We start from the raw sequence: 14034 nt of genomic DNA, 5'->3' as shown, positions 1-14034 counted from the left end.
TTTATATATATATTCGCGTTGCGCTTCCGGCTTTTAAGCTAGATTGGGTCCCCGGTAGCGGCGCCAAAAATACTTGATGTTAAAGCTAAGGGGTATAAAATACTATTAAATTTTACAAGGAAATACTATTAAATACGATACAATTTTACACAAGATATGTAACATCCCGCATTTTTCCATTAAATTATTTTAACGCCCGTCTTTTTATTTTAATAATATCCTCAGTATCTCGATTCGTATCCTCCATTAGCTAACATCCTTAAAATATTTTCGTTATTGGATTATAACATCTCTCGTACTCTCGTGTAATTCAAAATAATTCGTTTGGTTAATTCACGCACCCGCACCCGAACTAGAGGGACTAAACTTGCAAAGAGGCCAAAGATTTGACTAGGTCAACTAGTCAAACCTTCAACCTCCTCCTCTCATTTTCTCCCTTTCTCTCTTTTCATACTTCCATTTTTCCTCTCAAGAACTCAAACAAGATTCATCATCTAATTTCGGATTTGGAGGCTAACATCAAAACAAATTACATATTTGGAATCCTCTCTTCATCCTCTTCGACTTGATACCAATTTCATCTCATTTGGGTAACTTTCTAAAATCACTAGATTTTGTGTTCTTGATGTTTTTGAATTATAAAAGTGTTAATTAGTGTCTATGGCTCGTGTATAACATGAATATATGTTTTGTTTGTTCGATTTGTTGATTTGAGTAACTAGTTTGAACACTTGAAAATGGGTTTGCTTAATCTTTGATTTTGGAAGATTAAATGTTGTTAAATTGTTAAAGTTCATGTTTTAATTGTGTTACTAGTATCACTAGCTTCGTTTTGATGCGTAGGTTGATTAAGAAAACTTCAAATACATGATTTGTGATTTTTGTGAATTTTGATTAGGGTTTGATGAACTTGAAATGAACTTTTGATACTTTGGATGCCATGAAATGTTGTTAGTAAGTGTTTAGTTGTATTGCATGAGTAATTACCTTCGAAACGGCATATCATATGTGTGAATTGGATTCCCGAATCATGAAATGCATTTCAAGAACTTGAAACTTTGAAAATGGACCTTGAATGATCACTTGGTTTGAAAACCCGGTTGTTACAAATGAGGTTTTTTTTGATTGATGAATTGTGTTTAGTTGCATTCTACGTCAAAAGAGCTTTCCAACGATATAAGGTGCGAGTCCTAAGTGTTAGGGTTTGTGTTTTATGCACAAAAAGGTTTTGGATTGAGACTTGAACATTTGGGACTGGCCAGGAACCAGCACCCGGCCTATGCCGCGGCGCGGCCCTTTCCTGTCGCGGCGCGACATATAAGGGGGCCAGGTTCTGACCTCCTTGTCCCAAATGTGAAAAAAGTTTGGCCCGTTCTAGACCTCCGATTCACATGAGATTTGTTCTAACATGCTTATATATGAATAAAAACCTCAGAAAAATAGTTCGGGACCCGACCCGAACGTGTTGACTTTCGTTGACTTTGACTGACCAAAGTTTGACTTTTTGTCAAACTTAACCAAATGATTATGCAACCTTCCTAACTTGTTTCTGTACTTGTATCTTGCATGAAACTTGACAATTTGATTCACATGCTACATAATCGAGTCGTAACGAGCCATAGGACTAATTGAGCACATTTCACCCGACCTTGTGTCGTAACCGGTAAATTGATACAACTTACTTGTTTAGGTCAAGGCTAAGCAACTTTCATGCACACGTTTACCTTGTGAAGTACTTTTATACTCGTGCACTCGAGGTGAGATCATAGTCCCACTTTTTCAACAACTTTTATATTTTTAAATCGTGGGCTGAGAAACTTATACGTTACATACTTATATACATTTCATATGTATATATACCTTTCATACTTTTATACATCGAACACGAATACGAATACAAAGATACGGACGAGTTTGAACGAAAATCCTCAATTCAATTATCATTAATTACATCAGATGGTGTAAGCGAGTCTATGTTGTGTGGATCCATACGGGTTTGACTAACCCTCATTCGGACGGTTCGCTACCGTTAAGCGAATGAAATATATTCTGGTACGGTGTATGTTCTAACACTTTTATGCTGAGGTAAATGATACGGTTAAGCTTTGATAATTGGGTGCTCGGTAAACAACAATACTTATGGAATTCAAACGATTCGGAAAATCGACTTATACTATAACTTGTGGTTTAACTTATTTTACTTACATACTCATTTACAAAACCTATGATTTCACCAACGTTTTCGTTGACAGATTCTTCTATGTTTTTCTCAGGTTTTGAATGCTTAAGTGATACATGCTTCCGCACTCTTTTGATACTTGCTTGGATGTCGAGTATATATGCATATTTGGAACATCTTTTTGGCTACTTTTAAATTGTGTCGCATAGGTTTCAATTGTACGTTTAACATTGTAATGTAACTAGCCGTCGAACTTCTTTTTGTAAACTTGAAACACCCTTTTACATTAAAATGAATGCGACATATTTTGGTCAAACGTTGTCTTAAAGACTTATGACCATGTAATGGGACCTACGTAGTCGACGCCGTCACTTGACGATTTGTCGGGGTCGCTACAAGATATTTATTTATTTATAGAATGGATATACTTAAACCTTGCTACAACACTTATAGGCAGTGTACCTAATCGTACAGTAGTGTAGTTTTTAGTAAGTCCGGTTCGTTCCACAGGGAAAATCTTTAAACAAATCTTAACGCTATATTAGTTTACTTTTATAAAAATACAAATGTATATATAAGTAATATTATTATTATAAAGGGGGGTTTTTACCGTTTAATGACCGGTTTGTCGATTTTAAAAACTTTAGTTGCAGTTAAAACAAAATGTAAAATATTAAATAAATAAAAGACTTAATTTAAAGCGTAAAGTAAATAACGATAATGAAATTGCGAATAATAAAAGTGCGATAAAATAAACTTGCGATAATTAAAAAGTACGATAATTAAAAGTGCAATTAAATACAATAATAAAAATGCGATAATTAAAAGTGCAATTAAATACAATAATAAAAATGCGATAAATAGAAGTGCAATTAAATATAAAAGAAAGGAAATTAAATATGAAATAAAAGATTTATGCTTATTTAAACTTCCGTAATCATGATGTTTGACGTGTTGATTTTAGTTTTATGCCCATGGGTTAATTGTCCTTTGTCCTGGATTATTTAATATGTCCGTCTGATTTTTGTCCATAACAGTCCATCAGTCATAAATATAAAGTGCGAGTGTCCTCGTCAAATTATCCTTATACCCGAAGTTTAAATTTTCCAACTAATTGGGGACTTAAACTGTAACAAGATTTTAATACTTTGTTTAATAATTACACCAGGATGTCGACTGAGTGTAACCCAAGGTTTTAATACTTTGTTATCAATTATGCCAATTGTCCTTGTACATAATTTCACCCCTGTTTTAATAATTCTAGTGGCTATTAATCCATTCCCGTGTCCGGTTAAATGAACGATTATTTGTACATATAAATACCCCGCCCATCGTGTCCGATCGAGTGTAAATGGTTATTTATAGGGACGCCCAATTGTAAATCTTTATATTAACATTAACAAACTATCATTTAGTTAAACAAATATAAAGCCCATTAATAGCCCATAGTCTAATTTTCACAAGTGTCGTTCTTTTGTCCAAACCCCAATTATGGTACAAAGCCCAATTACCCAATTTTAGTAATTAGCCCAACATCATGATTACTTCGGATTAAATAAGCATAATAATAACTTAGCTACGAGACATTAAATTAAAAAGGTTGAACATAACTTACAATGATTAAAAATAGCGTAGCGTTACACGGACAGAATTTCGACTTACACCCTTACAACATTCGCTAACATACCCTTATTATTAGAATTATAATTAAAATTAAAATTAAAATATAAATTATAAATATAAATATTACGTATGAATGGAGAAGAGAAAGATATGTTTTTGTGGTGCACCAAACTGCGAATTTATAGGAGATGTGGCCTGACTTTTCATGCCATGCGATCACATGGACTTTCTTCTTCCTGGCCATGCGATCGTATGGCCAGCTGGGAGAGCTCACATGTTGCTTGTTTCCTTGTGCCGACATTTTATAAATATAATATAATATATATATTAATTTTAAGAATTAATTATATATTATATTATATTCATATGCATAGTTGACTTGTAATTTTTAGTCCATTGCGTCGAGCGTTGAGAGTTGACTCTGGTCCCGGTTCCGGATTTTCGAACGTCCTTGCGTACAATTTAATATCTTGTACTTTGCGTTTTGAATCTTGTACTCTTGTAATTTTGAGACGTTTCTTATCAATAATTGGAACCTCATTGATTGTATTTTGTACTTTTGAGCTTTTTGGTCGTTTGCGTCTTCAATTCGTCGAATCTGTCTTTTGTCTTCACCTTTTATTATTTAAACGAATATCACTTGTAAATAGAACAGTTGCAACTAAAAGTTTGTCTTTCTTGAGGAATAATGCTATGAAATATATGTTCGTTTTTAGCATTATCAATAGTTTTTAAAAACATAGCGTTAAACTTGGCTAAGATCCCTGTGGAACAAACCGGACTTACTAAAAACTACACTACTGTACGATTCGGTACACTGCCTATAAGTGTTGTAGCAAGGTTTAGGTATATCCACTCTATAAATAAATAAATAACTTGTGTAAAATTGTATCGTATTTTATAGTATTTACTAGTAAAATATTATAGTATTTATTACCCCACCTCGCACACATCAGCTAATTTCTTTTAATTGTTACTTTGTAAGTATTGTTTTTGAGTAGTTGATGGTGATACCAAGTGCTAATTTCATATAAAATCTTATTTGGATGACAAACTATTTTGATAAATTGACTAGTAAGGATGTCAAAAGAATACGCATATACTAAAAAGTGTTATTATCAAAATATGATTCTGGTAACATATGTATGCATGTGATTGTATTATAGCTAAATTGATTATGTTCATGTCAGTTTTTATACAATTTCTAAATGATAGATATATATTTTGATTCAAAGGAAAGAAACTAGTCAAATCCTTGAAATGGGAGGTTTGATGGGTTAACGGGATTATTAAATAGTGAATGAGTGATTGTATGTTTATACGATATGCATAAATGAGTAAAGATGGTACTTGTAATAAAATGATTGCAGGTTCTTCATTTTAAACAAATAAAGCGAAATTTGAAAGGTTGGAACTAGCAAACTTAACTAGTCAAGGTGAGTACAAGTTATACTATGCTAGATTTAGGAGCCCGTGCGTTGCACGGGTACTCCTCAGTTAAGTAAATTTAAAATGTCAAAGGTTATATCATGTTACTAAATGATAATGATAGTATCAAAAGTTTATAAATCATAATTATTGAAAACGTTATAGTTGTCATAAAATATCATCTGTGTGCCAATCAAGAAATACGTCTAATTTATTCATTAGTACTATTATGCAATTTGAAACATAGTTGTAGTTTGAATACATTTATCCAATACACAAATTAAACTTATGAATTGTTGAAAACATGCTGTAGATAAAAACATGTTCTTTAAAACAGTAGGTGAATGATCATTCTTTACCAGACTTTATACGATTTTGTTGTCGAAAACGTGGAAATCCAGAGGAAATACACATGTTAGGTTTTTCTTTGACTTTTCTTCTTTTAATCACCATTTCCATTATTTACCTGCAACATTGCTTGCGGACTCCTAATTAGGGGTGTGCATGGTAAGGGAAGAACCCAAAAAAACCCGAAGACCGTACCGAACCAGACCGGAACCGAACATACCCGAGGAGTTTCGGTATGGTCCATGGTCTTTAATTTTCATATTTTTCGGTTCTCGATACGGGACGGACCGAACCCGAAAGAAATGGGAATGGACCGGACCGAAATATTACATTCTTGTACATTCTGTGTATTTGGTTTAGTCTTGAAATATAATCATTGTACATGAGTATATTACTAATATTATCCCTGTGCTCTTGGCTTCTTGCACATTTTCGTCACTTGGATCAAAAGTGTAGTAATATTAATTTTTTTTATATTGATCTTTGTTTTAAATCTGTAAATCTGTATCAATTAGATTTATACATTATTCATTATATTTATTTGATTAATAGTATATAATAGTAGTATATATAAGAGGCAAACTTGACGGGTCATATATGACTGTTGAAAACATATTTAAGTTGGAACGGAATATCATTGTGCAAGTGTCCAAATAATTTGAAAATACTCTATCAGTAGATGCTACACTTTTAAATCATGAAAAAGTGAATATGATTATAAATGTCTTCTATATATACCATACCAGTAACATAATATTAGTATTAGATAAGAAAATGAATTACAAACAAATCAGAAAAATGGCTTTAATCCTAAAATATGGTTCATATTCAACCATTAAAAGTAACAATAAACAGGAACCATTTGCTAGGTACGTAAATGGGTCCAAATCGCCACCAAACACAATGTATGTTTTATAGGTCTTAATAAGCATATAAATTTTTCTCTTGCAAAGGAATTTGGCCAGATGTTTTATGTGTGTTTTTTTTTTTTTTGGATAAGGGGACTTTGCCCCGGAAAAATCCAATAGATGAAAAATAATGTACAACTACAACGGACATACCTGAGGAGAGATTTTAGTGATCTCCAAAACACTTACAAAAGATGCCAAAAATATGACATAAAGGAACCTAAACAAAAGTTTTAATGAACATTACAAGGATTGCCATTGACAAAATACCAAACAAAGATAACAAACGAAGGACTGACAATGCAAAACAATTTAAACTCTAAAGGACTGGCATTGCTAAATTTCTGAAGCTGCAACATATTTTCTCTGTTAGTCCCTGCAGTCCATAAAACCTTAATATCCCCATCTGAGTCTGCATTCCCATAGAACCATTTAACCATAATCCAATTATTTGAGATCCTAATCGAATTAAGCTCAAATTTAGGATCCAGCCCCATAAAAAGCTCATTAAAGCCCTCTGCTGCTGCATCATTTCAAACATAATATAGAACCAAGACCAAATTAAATTTAATTTTCCCAAAAAAGGCATGATCTGACCTAATTTCAAAGTGAGTCCAGTGAGATCAAGAGACCACATTAGGTAGCAGTTTATGCACTTAGACATCTTATAGATCACTACAATTCTCAACATGATCTTGATTAAACACAAGTCATCATCAACCTTCTGGCCATATTCCATTAAAACAGCAACTTTGACTGGGAGTCCACCCTGGTCAACATTTTTAGCTTTAAGCAACCATTGAAAATCCTGTCTATTGCACATCATCATATACCTTAAAATACACTTTAAGCACCATCCAGTATCCCATAAAGCTGTTTGGTTCAAAAGGTCAAAGATCATTAAACTTAGGGTTTTGACTGAAAGTCCAACCTGGTCAACATTTTGGTAAATAATCATGTATTGACCAGGCTGCCTTTTGCATTTAATCATAAACCACAATGTGATGACAAACTGGATTGCCAAAGTAATGAGGCAACTATATAAAGATTAAAGAGTAAGAGATTAAATACATACCCTATTTTATGATAAGCTTCTGTGCACGATCTTGATAACATTCATGTTTTGACCCATAACACGTGTATGACCTACTCATTTTGACACCTCAACTGTGAAATGCAACAAACTACACAGATGTAAAAAACAACCCGCTTTTCCCTAGTTAAACCTGACAAGTAATGAAAAAAAAGAATGAATATATTAATTAAAGATTAAAGACATACCTTAGGAAATGTTGATCCACCTGAAAAGTAATTTAAAAAAAAAAGAATGAATAAACTAATCGTTTAAAATTAGTTACATAAATAGATATAGTTTTATAGTCTGAAAAGATAATACACCAATAAAAGTAAAAGATTATGTTACAAATGGAAAGATTATATTGTTAAATATAAAAGTGTGAACAACTTTAAAAAAAACATCTTTTGGAAAGAATGAACCTGCCATGAAGCATAAGAAATTAAGAATCAATACTCCTTGAATAATACCTTTACTCGAACCCCGAGCATTGTGAGCACGCAACCAGCCCAAATTGAACCCTAAGCAAAGATGGGAAAATATATTGTAAAAAAGATAGGAGCATTGCAAAGATCTAAAATAAAATTTGTAAGTAGCTCTGATCTAGATCTGAGAGATGAACGGGTTAGAGTCCATAAGACAATGAATGTGTACATCAAACTTTCAAACACACACTATAGCTCCTAGTTATGCAATTTACTCAGCTAGTTATCTAAAAGAAAAAAAAATGGATAACTAAACAAAAATATTTATGGACTTTTTCCACTACGCCCATCATATGCGCAAGTACGGAACATGGTATTCCAAAAAAAACGAATTATTATTTTTTTTGCTTCCCCCCGCTCCCCCGATTGGTTACTTCCCATTGATCATGCCCATATATATATATATATATATATATATATATATATATATATATATATATATATATATATATATATATATATATATATATGATACAAAATCTTTCCAACAGTCCAAACATCTATAATTATAATTATAATGGTTTTATAAAAGCAAACTCAAATGCAGTTAGTTTATTGTCCACGTCTGCTAATCAACACAAAAATTTGGGTCGCTTTATCCCAAACCCCACCCAACTTCCCCCAAAACCGACAACAAGGAAAAAAAAGGGGAAAAATAATACAAATCACCCCCTAAAAAATGTGACAAATTACACCCCAACCCTCATAAGAATTTTTGTCGTTTTATCCCAACCCCCACCCAACTTCCCCCAAAACGACAACAAGGAAAAAAAAAAAGGGGGGAAATAATACAAATCACCCCCTAAAAAATGTGACAAGTTACACCCCAACCCTCAAACAAGGGGAATCAAGTGTAAAATCAATATTTTAATAAAAAAATCTTAATTAAACTTCACCCATATTTTCAACGGAACATACCTTTTCGCTCGACTCGCGTTAAATTTTTTCAAACTCACCGTTCAACTCAAAAAAATCTAACGAACACAACGGGACTAACTAAAGCGAAACGGACACTTCTAAAAAAACGCTAAATACCTCGGATTCTATTCAATACTCAACGGGACATATCTTCCCGCTCGGCTCGCGTTAATTTTTTTCGAACCCACCGTTCAACTCAAAAAAATCTAACGAACACAACGAGACTAACTATACGCGACACGGACACTTCAAAAAAAAAAACGCTAATTACGTGTATTTAGATCAGTGTTCCATAACCTATAATAAACTCCCCAAACTAACTACATCATATCGATAATTCTGTTTCCCTTTTTTTTTTACACGATCTTCATGCCGTTAAAAAAGCCATTAGGTACATTAGATACTAACTACATGTATTTAAAAACACCCGTAGCAAAACGTTTTTACTTCTGTAAATACATAACGCTCCATTAACTATGAATATACAACCCGAAAGGTCCCGCGGCATCGCGCGGGCCCATTTTACTAGTTTGTCCTATTCTTAACTTTAAACTACTACTAAAAAATAAAGATGCAAGAAACTCCAAACGAACATATGGTACGGCTGCATTCTAAAGCTTTGTAAAAGTACATATATAATTTATATTTATATATACTGTAACATAATACAAATTCACTCGTATCACAATATCACATTTTCGAGCTACGGAAAACTCGTTTTTAGCTTTTTGACAATTTACAATCAAATTCTTTTTACACATAGACAAATTTGTTATTGCAGTTTATATTTTTCATAAATATACACTTCAACCATAAAAGGTACTATTAGATACTTGCAACTATATACATTTCATCACATTTAAATCAACGTAAGAACAATAAATGGTTAACTTGGGTCAAGATGATGAGGAAACAACTTTATAAAACATTAAGTTAACCATTATTAACGATTTTTGTTAACATAATTGATTCAATTTCAAGAAATAATACGAGTAAACAAGCGTGTAATATATAAATTTTAATTTTTGCTTTAAAAACTAGTTATATTTATATATCAAAAAGGTGTAATAACATTTATCATGCATTTGCCAAAGATCTGGTATCAAAAAAGTACTTTAAGTATAAACTAAATTAGGTTGGTTCATGATGGATCATATCATCATCATGAGTGATAGCAGGAATATCAGAGCAAGCTTGGGCTTGTTTCCAAAGGTTTTCAATGATCATAACCAGTTTCGTGTTAAATCGATTCACAAAGAACTTCGGTAACCATCCTGCTGGATCCAACTGCAAAATATAAACATCGACTTGATTGTGAGAATGAAGTAATTCGTACATGCCAGCCGGAGGTCCAACGAAAACGACTGTCTACATCTACATCTTACCTGTGCATACCTTGAATATGCGAGATCGGATATTATTGTTGTTGTGAAAAATAAAGTAATTGTTTAGTATTATTATCTCATAAAATGAAATAAAGACTTATAAAAATTGGTTGTATGGTGTACCTGTACAACATAAGTGACCATACATGAATCATCAAGTTTTTCTACAACCCATCCTGATTGCAATAACAGCCCTCTTATTGAATTATTTTTCTTTGGTTGTATTCCTGCTGCTATCTCTTTTGGCAATGAAGCTACTGCTACCACCTGATCAACACAATTAGCACTTTCATTTATCTTTAGATAATATAAATATAGATTAATATATATAGAGAAGTAAATAATTATAGTTTACAATTGAAGTTAATCAAAATTTAAGAATTACCAGAGTCCCATCATCCATTGTTTCTCGTCTCTCATACACGATGAACTCTCTGTTACGAAAAAGCGGCTTTGAGCTCTCCCCAAACTTTAACCGTATAATGCTAAGGTTTTCATCAAGATCCCTGATGTACCTTGCTTCTACCAAATCCGAGTCCCATTGCTGTTCAATAAATTGAGTTTCAAAATATTTAAACATAAGAGACAAATATTTAAAATAAAAAAAATGTAATCTGTATTATTTCACCGTAATCTAATTTGTTGACATTACAAGCAAACTCAGGGCTCATTTTCATTGTTGCATAGAACTAATATCCAATTTTATGATAGAATATTCATTCCTACATATATTAATTTTTTATGTAGTTCAAAAGTACTTAAACAACTTGCTCCTGTCTTGTGTCATATAGATATGTTCCTCTAAATGGCTTAAATTATTCTATAAAATTTGCTACTTGCACAAGCATGTAGCCCTTTTCGAATAAATCACACTTGCAAACATTTAAAAAACAGTTTTAATTAGCGTGTGTTTGCCTTTCTAAAAACACAGTTTGCATTTACAAGTGTATAAAATGAAGTCATACAAAAGGGAAGGAAGAAAAATACTCAGCAATTATATAAATTAGACGAAAAGTATAGTATTGTACTGTTTAAAAACATGCAGAGATCAAAATAGAATCACATGTACCTTGGCAGCATCGATAGCGTTAGCAACGGTCATGAATTGTTCCGGTGAGACTGATTTAAGTACCCATCTGCTGCGAAAAGTATGAAACGACCCAGATCCAGACCGTCGTTTTGATATCTCAACACCATCTTCGAAAGCCAAAACTTTCCACCCATCATTCTCATTCCCATTCCAATCCCTGTTGGAATCTGAAGCAGATAACAGGTCTTGTATGCAACTTTCACTTGCAAAGAACACGTACCTTCTTAATGAATCGTCACTAACCGACCTTAAAATGTCAAAAACCAAAACAAGAACATATTTATAAAACCATATAAAGTATTGTATTTGTATGATTTATAGAATGGACCATTATAACAGTAAATTAACGAGGTTGATTACTTTTAATGTTAAAAAGAAAGTACCATGATCTTGTACTGCAAGGAGTTGGGCTTGGATTACTAGTGTTCATTTTAGAGACTAGTTTCTATGTTTAATGATTATGTAAAAATGTTGAGTCAGTGAATGTAGGATATGAGAAACATGGAGTGTGCATATTATATATAGATGTAAATAATAATATATTATTTATTTATATAAAAAGGAGGGAGGAAAGACAAGAAATGGAGGGACAATGGAAGTACAGAAAGTTAGATTATTAGTATAGGAGAAGATATAATGAAAAAGTGGACCTAGTTATTAGTTGGTATATAAAAGCACATGCCAATGCCAGATGATCAACCTCCATGATTAGGGACCTCAACCTTGCACATCTTCCTTTCTCTTTCTAGGAGTACTAAAGATAAATGAATATAGCATCCTAGCCATCAATTGTTTTTGAGGCGTTTCAATTTTTTGATTTTCTCTTAGTCAAGATTAGGGATGACATCGGGCCAGGCTTGAGCCGAGTTTAGGTAATCCAGACTCGAACCCGATTTAAAAGACTCGTCCCAAACCCGGATCCGCTGGGTCCTCATTTGGTTACTAGCAGGTAAACGGGCTTCCCCACGGGTATTCGGGTCCCCATTTACATACTAACTATAGTGTAATGATAATGCTAAAAGCGAACATATATTTCATAGCATTATCCTTCAAGAAAGACAAGCTTTTAGTTGCAATTGTTCTATTTACAAGTGATATTCGTTTAAATAATAAAAGGTGAAGACGACGATTTGAAGACGCAAACGACCAAAACGCTAAAGAGTACAAAGTACAATCCAAGTGGTTCAATTTATTGATGAGAAACGTCTCAAAATTACAAGAGTACAAGCCGCAAAACGCAAAGTACAAGATATTAAATAGTACGCAAGGACGTTGCAAAATCCGGAACCGGGACATGAACCAACTATCAACGCGCGACGCAACAGAGCTAAAATTACAAGTCAACTAGGCACATGAATATAATATAATATATATAATTATATAAAATTATATATATTATATTATATTATTTATAAACCGTCGGCAAACAAGAAAACAAGAGATGTGAGATGTCCAGGGCGGCCATGCGATCGCATGGCCTGGATGCTATAATTCCATGCGATCGCATGGGAAGAACAGTTTGGCCAGGTCTATAAATTGGACGAGTTTTCAGCGAATTATATACACCATATATCTGAAATGCTCCGTCCTAATCCATCTGGACGAAGTCATCAACATTTGATCCCAGAGCGATGATCGACTCCAAGTAATGTCCTTAAAATGAGCAAATGCACAGCGGAAGATTTCTTTCATACCTGAGAATAAACATGCTTTCAAATGTCAACCAAAAGGTTGGTGAGTTCATAGGTTTATCTTAAAACAATAAAATTCATCATTTTGATAGACCACAAAATTTAAATGCTGCATGGAACAAATGGGCCCGAATCCTATACCCACCTGTAATGTACATGCTATATCTTTTAAATACAGTACATCTTTCTCATGTACGAAATCATTTTCATAAATCATAGTAACCGTACACATATCTTGTGCATAAAAATAACATACACATAACCTGTGTATAAAATCATTCTCTCGATATATAACATTCACATCAACTGGTGGCAATTATCATGTCCACATAATTCAATGGTGGCAATTATCATGTTCACATAATTCAATGGTGACAATTATCATGTCCACATAATTCAATGGTGACAATTATCATGTCCACATAATTCAATAATAATCCGCAGAACTTCTGTCTGCATAATAATTCATTCGAGGAATATTTTGCTTGTGTCTATCTCGTTAAACATTTATAAAAGCATTTCATGTATTCGCAGTTCAAAATATCTTTCAAAAGCATTTAATAAAGCAGTTGTAAAAATAGCGCATGTATTCTCAGTCTCAAAAATGTAAAGAGTAAAAGGGAGCAAATGAAACTCACCATATTGTATTTTGTAGTAAAAATACATATGACGACATAGAACAAATGTAGAGTTGACCTTGGATTCATGAACCTATATCATGTATATATATTAACACACATAAATGTAATCGAACGAATTTATATTATTAGTGATATACTTGTTATTTCAATGAATTCTATTGTTATATGTTTTAAATATATTATTATGTACTAATTGTTATTTGGTAAAATAATACTAATACTAATAAATAAAAAAAATTGTAATCTTTTTATAATGATAATAT

General features: G+C 32.7%; 1 protein-coding gene across 1 annotated transcript; it reads right to left on the bottom strand.

Annotated features, from left to right (window-relative positions):
- Positions 1-9907: 9907 nt before the first annotated feature.
- LOC139885629 (uncharacterized) lies at positions 9908-11879 on the bottom strand. The gene is made up of 5 exons (XM_071869379.1): positions 11823-11879; positions 11419-11686; positions 10735-10893; positions 10473-10616; positions 9908-10251 (listed from the first exon to the last, which is right to left on the bottom strand). The coding sequence occupies exons 1-5, from the start codon at positions 11867-11869 to the stop codon at positions 10096-10098; spliced, it is 774 nt and encodes a 257-aa protein (XP_071725480.1). The 5' UTR covers positions 11870-11879; the 3' UTR covers positions 9908-10095.
- Positions 11880-14034: the final 2155 nt, after the last annotated feature.

Source organism: Rutidosis leptorrhynchoides, chromosome 1 (genome assembly GCF_046630445.1).
Source record: "Rutidosis leptorrhynchoides isolate AG116_Rl617_1_P2 chromosome 1, CSIRO_AGI_Rlap_v1, whole genome shotgun sequence".
NCBI classification, from domain to species: Eukaryota; Viridiplantae; Streptophyta; class Magnoliopsida; order Asterales; family Asteraceae; genus Rutidosis; species Rutidosis leptorrhynchoides.
Note: the sequence above shows the minus strand (reverse complement) of the source record. Positions and strands in the feature narration are given on the sequence as shown.